The 12,573-nt window shown below is 40.8% G+C and overlaps 2 protein-coding genes and 1 pseudogene across 5 annotated transcripts in view; 1 reads left to right on the plus strand and 2 right to left on the minus strand.

Annotated features, from left to right (window-relative positions):
• Nucleotides 1-105: 105 nt before the first annotated feature.
• Nucleotides 106-9,220, minus strand: luc7l (LUC7-like (S. cerevisiae)). 4 transcript variants are annotated; one of them, XM_053235521.1, is made up of 12 exons: nucleotides 8,918-9,220; nucleotides 5,297-5,367; nucleotides 3,719-3,813; nucleotides 3,091-3,189; nucleotides 2,884-2,994; nucleotides 2,547-2,690; nucleotides 2,274-2,450; nucleotides 2,076-2,164; nucleotides 1,892-1,921; nucleotides 1,484-1,687; nucleotides 1,283-1,399; nucleotides 106-795 (listed from the first exon to the last, which is right to left on the minus strand). In XM_053235521.1, the coding sequence occupies exons 4-12, from the start codon at nucleotides 3,184-3,186 to the stop codon at nucleotides 723-725; spliced, it is 1,041 nt and encodes a 346-aa protein (XP_053091496.1). In that variant the 5' UTR covers nucleotides 3,187-3,189; nucleotides 3,719-3,813; nucleotides 5,297-5,367; nucleotides 8,918-9,220; the 3' UTR covers nucleotides 106-722. The 4 variants fall into 4 exon arrangements, with proteins under 4 accessions (XP_053091496.1, XP_053091493.1, XP_053091492.1 ...); XM_053235518.1 differs by having other exon boundaries at nucleotides 3,719-4,996; XM_053235517.1 differs by lacking the exon at nucleotides 5,297-5,367.
• A 438-nt stretch (nucleotides 9,221-9,658) lies between these two features.
• LOC113523753 (V-type proton ATPase subunit F-like) lies at nucleotides 9,659-10,048 on the minus strand (annotated as a pseudogene).
• Nucleotides 10,049-11,599: 1,551 nt separating this feature from the next.
• The window catches only part of fam234a (family with sequence similarity 234 member A), a 12,570-nt gene continuing 11,596 nt past the window's right edge, over nucleotides 11,600-12,573 (plus strand). The window contains exon 1 of the mRNA XM_034304830.2: nucleotides 11,600-11,754. The gene's annotated coding sequence lies outside the window, so the exon portion shown is untranslated. The remainder of the gene's footprint in view (nucleotides 11,755-12,573) is intronic.

Here is a 12,573-nt window from a genome sequence, read left to right on the forward strand (position 1 = left end):
GAAGAACGACGTCCCTGGTGTCAATAACTACAGAGCAGGATTTTAGGGACAAGATGCTTTTCTCAGAAACACTCAGAAACAAAACCACAGACACACACAACAAGCTGGTGTTGATCCAATAAAATCCATTTAATAATGCATTAGAGAGGGATGAGACGGATCAGAGAGGGTTTATAAAAGAACAGGAAGCGGAATAAGGAGAAGAATTATACATGGTTATATTGAGTCCTATATTATTCAGGTCATGACACTGATCTCTAACCTTCTGCTCCTGCAGGAGTGTGGGGGAGTTCATCTCCATCGTCTGTCTGGGGAAAATCATGCTAACACACACACACACACACACACACACACACACACAGTCTAGCAGTACAAGTGGACACTACACCTCGCCTAACAGGTCGAATTCAGTCCATTTTTCTCCCCCAAACAGAGTGTAAACACTACAAAGACCATAATGCACTGGGGCACAGGGAACATGGCGTAAGGCAGTGCTGCTCGCTCCCACTGACAGGGCTGCGGGAATAAAGAGCAGTGACGCGACGCGACACTGCACTCGTCTGTGTATCTGTGTATCTGTAAATAAAAACGAAACGTAAAAGCCGAAGGAGGGGTCAGGGGTCGGGGAGGGAGGGTTAGAGGGTAGAGGATGTACGCATAGCCGAGTGACACACAGTAGTTCCCATGGTAACTGTGCCAGAGGGGGTGGTGGGTGACGGCCCTCAGAGCTCTCCGGACTCTCTGTCTCCGGAGCGACGAGACTCCGCCCTCCCGTTAAGACGGTCCCGTGATGACCTGAAACACACACACACACACACAATATTATTGCTGTGTCCAAGTTGTCTCTATAGTGCAGTGTGTCCCCCCGTTTGTGTGCATGTGCGAGTGTGTGTGTGCCTGTGCTAGTGCTCTCTGTGAGTGTGTGTACCTGTGCGAGTGTTCTCTGCGAGTGTGTGTGTACCTGTGCGTGTGTTCTCTGCGAGTGTGTGTGTACCTGTGCGAGTGTTCTCTGCGAGTGTGTGTGTACCTGTGCGAGTGTTCTCTGCGAGTGTGTGTGTACCTGTGCGAGTGTTCTCTGCGAGTGTGTGTGTACCTGTGCGAGTGTTCTCTGTGCGAGTGTGTGTGTACCTGTGCGAGTGTTCTCTGTGCGAGTGTGTGTACCTGTGCGAGTGTTCTCTGTGCGAGTGTGTGTACCTGTGCGAGTGTTCTCTGTGCGAGTGTGTGTACCTGTGCGAGTGTTCTCTGTGCGAGTGTGTGTACCTGTGCGAGTGCGTGTGTGTACCTGTGCGAGGGTTCTCTGCGAGTGTGTACCTGTGCGAGTGTTCTCTGTGCGAGTGTGTGTACCTGTGCGAGTGCGTGTGTGTACCTGTGCGAGGGTTCTCTGCGCGAGTGTGTGTACCTGTGCGAGGGTTCTCTGCGAGTGTGTACCTGTGCGAGTGTTCTCTGTGCGAGTGTGTGTACCTGTGCGAGTGCGTGTGTGTACCTGTGCGAGGGTTCTCTGCGCGAGTGTGTGTACCTGTGCGAGGGTTCTCTGCGAGTGTGCGAGTGAGATCTGGAGCGTGATCGGTGTCTCCGGCGTCTCTCTCTGTCTCTGGATCGAGATCTTGACCTGCGTCTCTCCCTGGAGGACGAGCGAGATCTCCGCCGTCTCCTCTCTCGCTCACGCTCGCGATCACGAGAACGAGACCTACACACACACACACACACACACACACACACACACAACATACAAAACACTAAACAATGAGCCTTTAAGAAGTTTTCTCTTCTCAAGATAAACAGAACTCAGATTCTCTTTACAGATGTGTAAATAGCACAAAAATTAAAATCAAAAGTGTGTGTGTGTGTGTGTGTGTGTGTGTGTGTGTGTGTGTGTGTGTGTGTTTCTCACCTCCTGCGCTCCCGGCTGCGTGATCTGGTCCTGCAAATATACAAAGCGAAAAAAAAAAAAAAAAAAATCTGTTACACTTAGTAAGAGTACTTATTGCCCTTGTGGCAATTTTACACACACACACACACACACACACACACACACACACACACACACACACACTCATGGTGGTGGTGTTCCTCACCTCCTCCTCATCCTCTCTTCACGCTCTCTCTCCTCTCTCCGCTTCAGTCTCTCCTGGTTTCGCCGCTCCTGCTTATCCAGGACCGTTTTCTACACACACACACACACACACACACACACACACACACACACACACACACGTCACACAGAGCTCTGTAATGTCTCCCAGGTTGTGTACAGATCACTTCACACCACACACCTTCAGCTGCTCCAGCTTTTCTCTGATCTGGATGAACCCCAGGTGCAGTTTTCCACCGAAATGGTCGGCGAGGCGACGGTCGTTGTCATGGAGACCCAGATAGGCGGAGCACACCTCACACACACGGAGCTTCTGCTGCTGGAAACTGGAGGCAGGCATCGAGTTCCTGTATTCTTCCTGCACACACACAGTACATCCCGATCTATGAATTCACTGCGACACTGTGTGTGTGTGTGTGTGTGTGTGTGTGTGTGTGTTATATGATGTGCTGACCTCAGCTTCCTTCTTCTTAGTGCGCACTTTCTCCACTTCCTGTAGAACCTTCTGAGCTTCATCCACATTTCCCTCAGCACCGAGCTGCTCTGCCTTCGCCAACAGCTTCCCGATCTCCTCATTCAGCTCGTGCACCTTCTCCGCCTGACGTGCGGACACACACACACACACACACACACGTCTTACACATTACTGCAATTAACAAATTCAAAACAATGATTACATTAACGTGTAAAGAAGGGAACGAGTAAGACAGGTGAATATACAGTAATTTTATAATAATAATAATAAAAATAACAATAATAATAACAACAACAACAACAACAACAGGTCTAACCTTGGCAGCGACCTCAGCGCTGATCTCCTCCTGCGTTTCGGCGAGGCGTTTCTTCGCCAGCTCGGTTCTGCGATCGCAGTCGGCGATGAACGACTCCAGATGATCCACGGCCTGAACGCAGAGCGAACGTACACATCACGACACAGTCGTTACACAGCTGATCTCATTCATACAGTCGACACAGCAAACACAGTGCAGCACACTCACGTCCAGCTCGAAGAACAGATCTCTCTCTTTAGAGGCAATCTCGTAGTCGGCCCTCAGAGCCAGGTCATGGATCTTGGAGCACTCGCCCAGGTCCATACGCTACAGAGCGCGAGAGAGAGCACGAGAGAGAGAGCAAGAGTGCAAGAGAGAGAGAGAGCGAGAGCAAGCGCAAGAGAGAGTGCGCAAGAGAGAGAGAGAGCGAGGGAGAACGAGAGAGAGCGAGAACGAGAGTGAGAATGAGAGCGAGAGAGCAAAAACGAGAGAGAAAGAGAGAAAGAGAGAACGAGAGCAAGAGAGAGCGAGAACGAGAGAGCAAGAGAGCGAGAACAAGAGAGCAAGAGCAAGAACAAGAGAGCGAGAACGAGAGAGCAAGAGAGCGAGAACAAGAGAGCAAGAGCAAGAACAAGAGAGCGAGAACGAGAGACAGAGCGAGAATGAGAGAGAGTGAGAACGAGAGCGAGAACGAGAGACAGAACGAAAGACAGAGACAGAACAAGAGAGAGAGAAAGAGAACAAGAGAGAGAGAGAGAGAGATGACAGGAAGAAGCTCAGTGTTAGGGTGTTATTCTCTCCAGAGGAGATTATATTACGTGATCTTTGGGTGCCAATACTTGTAGCGTGTGCTCACCGTGCCGGACAGGATGTCATGTGGACAGCAGTTCAGCAGGTGAGACTTACACACTCGCTCGTCCGTGAACTTCACCCGCTGCCGAGACTCGTCTCCTGCAACAGCAACACGCACACGCAATGAGCGAAAACACACACGCACACCTGAACACGCCTCTCACACACTCACACCATCACACACTGCTAAACCTGGTTGGGGAAAGGGGCGGGGCCTCACAGCAGAGGGGATGATGGGAATTTACAGTTGAGTAAACGGGGCATAATTTTCAAAATGAACGTCTTCACAGAGAGCCCTCGATGAGATATGGTTCGAAAATATATATATTTATCTGAAGTGAGGACAGCCTGATCATGGATCTGAGCTACACACACACACATACACACACACACACAGGCAGAGTGGTGTGTTTAACTTGGGGCAGTGGATGTGTATTGTTTATGTATAACATTCCCTCTGGGCTCAAAATGGCAAACAGTGATATTTAACACACACAACACCGTTACCACGGACGCTTTAAAACACTAAGTATGTCTAAAGGAATCTGCGCAAGCTTCCTAGAACGTGTGGAAATAAAACCTGTCCTGTTTAAAAAGCTGTATTAGGACTGGCTTTCCACACACACACCCCTACGTAGCTTTAGTACACTTTAAAGCTCCGTCCACTAGAGGGCAGGCTGGAGCTGGCCGACAGGTTACCACGGCAACAAGTAAAACGTTGTATGATTTAATGCCAGACACACAGATGAACTCTGACGTTCAAAAATAATTACTACTAAAAAAAATAAATAAAATAATCTGGAAAATTAAGATGTAAACGGAGTATGCTAAATAATTTTTTTAATGTGATTACTAGCTAATATTTTTAATAAAGACAGTAACCTAATGTTTTATGTTGTCGTTATTTACGTTTTTAGGTGCACACACACACACACACACACACACACACACACACACACACACACACAAGGGAGATGTTCGTGATGAACTTGTTGTGCGTGTTAAACATCGTAACGTATTGCACAGATGATTATCAGCTTCCACTCCTTCAGTGAATAACAACATGGTGAGGGAAGAAAAAAAAAAAAAAAGAAAATACACAAAACCAAATCAAACATGAAAATAAGAGCATGAACTCAGAGTAAAGTGTTAGTTTTATACACACTGCGAGCGCTCTCTCGCTCTTTCTCTCTCTTTCTCTCTCTCTCCCATACTGTACCCGCCTGGAGCTCCAGCCCTTCGGTGGCCTTATTAAAGATTAAAAAGCTTTTCTTGACCAAACCTGCAATGAGGAAGTTGGGAATCATACACAAGAGTCAAAGTGCAGAGCGTCGGCGCAGGATTGCCTTGTTTCTTTCTTTTTTTAAAAAAAAATTTAGTCCTTGTCAGTCAGCGTACTAGGCAGCGCAAACGGCGGCGGTGCACGTTAAAGCCCGCCTGCTCTTTTTTAAAAAATTTTTTTTATATATTTCTCTTTACTGTGGCTGACAGAATAAGTTGTGGAAAAGCAAATATCATTGACTACCATTGCTGTGTGATTATAATTGGATCATAACAGCGTTAAAAATCATGTGTGACTCACGGCTCGATGAACATGAGGCTTTTCTGCAACTCCCGTGCAGATTGATGTAGGCTGGCAAAGATACACTGAACCTTAATGAATAGAATAAAGGGGCCACAATTGTTCAGTCTGCAGGAAACATGAATTCAGCTCAGCATTCTCACTCACTCACACACACACACACAAAACACACAGATACACACACACACACACACACACACACACACACACACACACACACACACACACACACACACACACACACTCTCTCTCTCTCTTTGCGGCAGTGGAGGCCCTTAGCTCGACTCACACTTCACAATTTAACTCGCTCCCATTGGCCAATGATCATCATCATCATCACTTCCTAAAGCACGATTTCCTCTGAAATGCCATTTAACGGTTATAAAAACAGTGTGATTAAAATCTCTTTTAATATATATGTTAAAAAAAAAAAAAAAAAAAAGTGCGCACGCTGATACGACTCTCGCCTAAAATCCACCAATAGGATGACGGCAAACTCGCGGGACGGCTAAAGACACGGCAGTGGCGATGGAGAAATGTAAAAACGAAACGTGCTAATGGAGAGGAAAAAACTCTTCGTTACAAGTTCACTGTGAAGAGTGTGTGTGTGAGAGAGATTGTTTTCTACGTGAGCTGAATATCCAGATCACGCTGATTGATGACGTAAGCAGAACGTAATCATTCATTTTCTTTAATCTTAGGTCCATCGTTAGAGGATCTTCGTCGCACTGGACAGCACTTACACCGGGATCCCGTACAGCGTGACGAGTAATAATCATAAAACATCGCTGAAATCGCAACCGCCTAAAATGGGATTACGTCGTTTTTTTACAGGATCGTGTAGCTACCAAGTAGCTGAAGCGCATATCGGAGTCTCACAGACTCGCTGATGTGTTTCCCGTCTTTGTACGACACGCTGTTACCTGTAAACATCGTGCATAGAAAGGTTGCAGCTACCTCATGTCGCACCAGCACAGTGGGCGTGGCCTAAAGTCTGATGATGGAGTTATATGTGAGGAGTGATTTTCATTTTTTTTTTTTTCTGATCAGACTCATTACTAGCGTTTTTTTTTAGTAAGGACAAATGACGTAACTGAAGCGAGTGAATTATTGCTAAACCGGAGGCTAAAGGCTTACGTTAGCTTCAGATGAAGATCAAGACATCTTTGGCTGATTCAGATATTACTCACACTTCCTGTTTTTAACCGTCTAAAGCTACGTTCACACATACAGCGACAAAGTGAACGTTCAACTTCAATTTCTAGGAGGGCGTGTCCAGCGACATGACAAAGTTGGGAAAAAGCTGCGTTCATGCCATGTCGTAATTACCGTGATTGCGAGATTCCAACTTGTAAAAAGCGTTCACGTCCTTGTAGAACTCGTAACTTTTCTAAACCAGGAATTTTCTGAGAGCTCCAACTTCACTCTTCTGCAATGTCGTACGGAAACACTCAAAATGGCGGTGGCTTCAGCTGCAAAACGTAGCTAAGTAGCTACTCATAATATTTCTGTGTAATAATTCATATAATTGACTATTTTTAGTGTCTTAATAATACAAGATATACGTTACAGTTTAATGTAGCTAGCACAGACGGTTACTTGTTATATTGTGGTAATGTTTAATTTTTCATACAGCTAATACTGTTATTATTATTTTATTATTGTTGTTTGTTTAGGTTTGCAACAACACGTTACTAACACCTGCATTATTAATAAACAACGTTATTGTTACCCGATTCGCTTTGGGTTCGTCAATATTTAGCAATAGCATAAACACTTGATTTCATGTTGTAATTAAATCAAGTATTTTGCAATTGTTAACATCATCTCACACGAATTCATTCTAGTGTATAAACAAAGCATAACTCCGTAATATTCCATAATTCCGAACCTGAGAACGTGAACAATTCTGAGTAAAACGTCTGGGTTGTGATCTAGTAATTACGGCAATTCCGTGAACGCAGTTTAACTTTATGCAAATTTGGAGCGACTCGGTGCAGCAACTACCAATGGGAGTGAAGACGATAAGAGAGCGCACGTGATGCGTAGCTTTAACACGCTAAGGCCATCAGCTAGCTAACTGGCGTTTGCATTTTCGTTCTCCCCCAGCAATGTTTAATTTCAGCAGCAAGAAAACTGATTGGTTGTCAAAAGTGGAACGCTAGCTGCTCCACCCACTGGTAAATGTTACTATGGCAACCAGTAGTAGGAACGCCTACTGGCGACTTGCAGCGATAAACTCGCTGTACATATGAACATAGCTTAACTCTTATTAATTAACGAGTGTTTTTAAGAGAATATAAGATTTAAATCACCTCCAAAATCTTTACTGTCATTTAATATTAATCATTATCCTGATTTCTGTTCACTTCCAGATTATTTACTTAATGTTTCCGATATATCGTTACAAACTTTCCATACAAAGTGCCAAATTAAATAAAAATATACACAATTAAACAAAAAGATACAAAATTAAATAAAAAGTAAACAATATACTTCAATGAACTCCTTACTAGTTTACTGAAGATAGATTTTGTTTTTTAAATTTGGTACATATTAAGAATATGGCTATATTTTGTTGAAGGTTAAATTGTCTGAATATTAAATAATTTTATAAAGATTTTTTTCAGGTATATTTTATCTTTTTTTTCCCCACTCATAGCATCATTACTAAACATGGACAATCCATTAACTTTTGATTTTTTTTTTTCCACATTCTTTAATATGACATGAAATCCCATGTTAAAAAAAAAACATGTAAACAGTCAATTTTTAAAAAAAATAATCTATACAGTAAAGAGTTACTTTGTTTATTTGTTTTATGGCCGTTAAATGATCAGCTAACAGCTAGCAGTTTTGCTAAGGCCATTGTTCGCAGTTAGCTTAGCATAGGCGCGACTCAGTGTTGATTTCTGACAGCATTTTTACTTATTTTTTTCAAATTTATTTTATTCTTGTGAAGCAAAACCACTTCTAGTACTTCAAATGGACAAAATAGTGGCATTTCACACCATTATTATTTAAAAAAATAGAAATATATCTCAGAAATTATTAGTGGAAAAAGTTGAAAAAGTGATCTCGCGTTTCATAAAAAAAAACCGCGTAATATAATATCGCGAGATTTCATTATATTCGGGGAGGGCGGAGGGGGGCGAAACGAGATTACCGCTAACTATATAGCTGTAATGTTAACAAACGCTAATATCTAAACATACAAGTTCACTGATCAAAAAATATACATTTTAAACATATATATATATATATATATATATATATATATATATATATAAAGTCTATAAATATGACAGATATATATATGAGTATACATAGTTATTGCTAATATGATACCATTATAAAGTTGGTATAATTGTGCTGAGTTATCCGTGAAGTAGGCCCAAGTCTACGCGATTAGCTTAGCATTAGCATGCTAAATAAACAGCTTGTGGGTCGGATGAATACAGTGTTTGGGATGTAACCGTTAAATGGCCGCATTTCGAGAGGAAAGTCGTGAAATGCATATAAAGACATTAAACACGGAACCATAATGAGCGGGTTTCGCCTCTTTCCAGCCTCTCAGAGTGCTAGTGCTAATGCTAGTGCTAATGCTAGCTGGTTACTCACCGTCCCTCGCTGTTCCCATTAACTGGTCGAGCAGAGCTCTCATCTGAGCCTGAGCCGACATCTTCCTGCCGATTAAACTACCACGCGCGGTACTTTCTCCTTTATAACATAAAGCATATAAACTGTAAAAAATAATAATCCTATATTTAAACAACGGTCTGCTATTAAAAGAGGAGGAGGAGGAGGGTTTAAACTAATAATAATAATAATTATTATTATTATTATTATGGCCCCTTCGACACCACCGCTGTCTCTTCCTCTAGCGGGCGCACGGGTGACGTCACTCCTCCGCACGGCCAATGAGAACGCGCTACGTCATCTTAAAGCCGCAGGTCGCCGAAAGCGAGTCACGTGACTCTATGTATTTTTAGTAAACAATTCATTTCAATGAGATTTTTTTTACACCAATTTTAATAATTTTAATGACGATTAAATAAAAGTTGATTGAAGTCTCATACACAAGATAGACAATATTTTTAATGCAATAAACACATCTTTCTTTTTTTATCTTTTTGTTGTAGTTAATGTAATGAAAAGAGAGACAAAATCCACATTTATATTTATATATTTGTATTTATACTTATTGAACACATTGTTGGTAATTCGAGTTATTACATTTATTTCTTATATATTTTTTGCACAGTCAGGCTTCAGTACACGGTGTATCCTGTATAAGTGTGTGTGTGTGTGTGTGTGTGTGTGTGTGATAAATAACCTCTGTGAATCGTGACCAGTCCATCATGGCTGTTTATCTGAAGTCCTCTGAGGAGAACATGCCCTTAGCCCTGCGCAGGACCGAGTCTCTGGAGGCATCGTACGGCTGATCTTTAGAGGGGATCTCCAGCACGGCGGGGATGGACTGCACATGAGCGTCGATCACGTGTCGGATCATCTCAGCAATGAACTGGTTGATGAGGATGATCCTGTTATCACTGCGAGTCAGGAAACTCTTAAAAATCTACTCTATCTCCATAACGCTGGTGTCCTTCTCCGCCACCGGGAAATTGGGTTTGAGGTGTTTGTTCAGTTCTCTGACTCCTCCCAGCAGGAACCTGGTGCAGGTGTCCTCATCCCCCATCACTGCGATCAGCTTCCCCTGGCCTGCCATCACTATTTATTCACAGTACTCAAATAAACAGCAAGCTGAGAGATTGTTCCAGCTGCTGTTCCTCTCCGGCCTGACTGAGGATCATGTGATTAAAGTCATGTGACAGATTTACTTTCCCCCCCGAATGACCACTGATGTAGAAGATCAGGGGTGTTTCTCAGAACTCGGAAATTTCCAAAGTTAGATGGCTGAAGGATTTAATTCATATGCAATTACAACACCATGATGATGAAAAATCCCTGTCCAATGACCCCTTTTTGCATAAACAGATGCTATTCACCCCTCACACGTATCCCATCTGGAGTAACAAGGACTTTTTACTATAAAAACAAACCTCTTTTCTTTGACTGTTGGTTTAGAAATGATATTCTATTTATAGCTCAACCTTTCAATCAAAACAGATCAATTTGTAATTATTCTGAATTTTTATTAAAACATGGAATTCCTGCTCCTGCAACAGAGTCTGCGTTTGTGGCTGATGCAGTACCGCAGGGACTTATTATGCTTTTCAAAGGGCTTTGTCCTGTGACTCTTTCTTTTCCATTATTCCTCTATTACTTGTGTACTTGTGTGTGTGAGATCGTAATCACACCTTTACTGATTATACTGTAAATGTAACACTTCCAGATCTCTACAAATAAAAAATACAGTTCAGTACATGGTTAACAAGGTGAACAAAAACATATTAGCATAAAAAAACTCCACCATTATGTCTCCAGAATTTGCATTAATATTTTCAATCGAAATTTCAATTGGCAGCAGGTTCCAGCACAAAAAGAGCAACAACACGATATAACGATGTTATAACTATACAAGACAGTATAACGATATGTTATAACTATACAAGACAGTATAACGATATGTTATAACTATACAAGACAGTATAAGGATATGTTATAACTATACAAGACAGTATAACAATGTTATAACTATACAAGACGATATAACGATGTTCTGACTATACAAAACGATATAACAATACATTATAATACAAGACGATATAACGATATGTTATAACTATACAAGACAGTATAACAATACATTATAATACAAGACGATATAACGATATGTTATAACTATACAAGACAGTATAACAATACATTATAATACAAGACGATATAACGATATGTTATAACTATACAAGACGATATAACGATATGTTATAACTATACAAGACGACATAACTTAATATAAGACAATATAATTTAAGTTATAAAACACTGAATGTAAAAATATATAAGACATAAAGCAAAAAACACTTTAGAATAGTATAAAATATAAAATCATATATGTGGTGTCAGAGCGAAAATACGAAACGCGTGCAATTTGTCCTGTTCGGGACACCGTACGCTGTGTCACTGTGAGTCACTCCGTTTAGTTGAACATTAAGAGCTGATTCTTTCGACTTCCAACCGACACTTCGCTATTTTATTTTATTTTTTGCTTATCTTTGTCCATAGATCGTTTACACTGTTCAATGAAATCTCTTTGCTGTTATCAAAATAGCATTATAATTCGGATTAAAACATAAATAAATAAAATCAATGGCTGTTCAGAAATGCGAGTCGACTCCCAAAAGAGTCAGTTTGAAGAGTCGACTCCTTCGCGAACGACGCATGCGCGGTGCGTCGCTAAAAGCTGTTGTGAAACAGCAGTGTGTGTGTTTTGACACTTTCACAGAGATGAGCGTCTGAATCTGTCACTGTTAGGAGATAAATAACACTAAAAAGTGAGTATTATGGCTTCTTACAGTGGTGTTTAGAGAGAGGAAGAGTGGTGAAGTTAGTTAATGTGTGTGTGTGTGTGTGTGTGTGTGCTAACAGGAAGCAGAAGTTAAACAGAGCTTAGATTGCGGTTTCCTGTACTTTCTGTTTAGTTTATTTATTTATTTATTTATTTTAAGTAAGCAGTTTATATCAATAAATGATGTGTTTAAACATGTTGTGTTAGTTATAGTGCTGTTATAAAGCAGTGTTGAGTTTTTATTAGTTATTATTACAGTGTGACGTGTTCAGGGTCACACAGTATTTTTATTATTATTATTATTATTATTATTATTATTATTATTATTATTATTATTATTATTATTGTTGTTGTTGGTGTTATAACTGAGGGGTTTACTCAGTGAGATTTTCCTGATTTAATATAAACACTTCTTCTTATTTTTGTACTAAATCACAGACTAAAGCTAGCCACAAAGAGCAAAAGTTTACACACCCCATTGGGATTTAAAAAACAGACAAACACCTAAATAAGGAAACAGGAAATAAATAAAAATAAATAAATAAATGAATGAATAAATAAATGAGTGCTGGAGTCGACTAAAACAGACAAAGTGAGAAGTTAACAGTTACAAAATAATCAGTTAATTTTTTTTTTATTTTTCTGACTGCTTATTAATTCTGTGAAATAATTACAATAAATAAATAAATATTTTTATTGATGGATTTTTATTTTGTTTTATCTACAAGCTTATTTTATTTTATTTTTTAAGTCACTCTGATATTAATTTTTGTGTCTTTTTTGTTATATTTAACTCAGTAGATAA

The sequence above is a fragment of the Pangasianodon hypophthalmus genome, chromosome 1 (assembly GCF_027358585.1).
Source record: "Pangasianodon hypophthalmus isolate fPanHyp1 chromosome 1, fPanHyp1.pri, whole genome shotgun sequence".
In the NCBI taxonomy this organism is placed as follows: domain Eukaryota; kingdom Metazoa; phylum Chordata; class Actinopteri; order Siluriformes; family Pangasiidae; genus Pangasianodon; species Pangasianodon hypophthalmus.

Coding starts and splice junctions, on each gene's coding strand:
- luc7l (XM_053235517.1), bottom strand. CDS start 8,978: ATGTCGGCTCAGGCTCAGATGAGAGCTCTGCTCGACCAGTTAATGGGA. Junction 2,165..2,273: donor AAAAGCTGGAGCAGCTGAAG/GTGTGTGGTGTG, acceptor GTGTGTGTGTAG/AAAACGGTCCTGGATAAGCA. Junction 796..1,282: donor CGCAGAGAACCCTCGCACAG/GTACACACACGC, acceptor TGTGTGTTTCAG/GTCATCACGGGACCGTCTTA.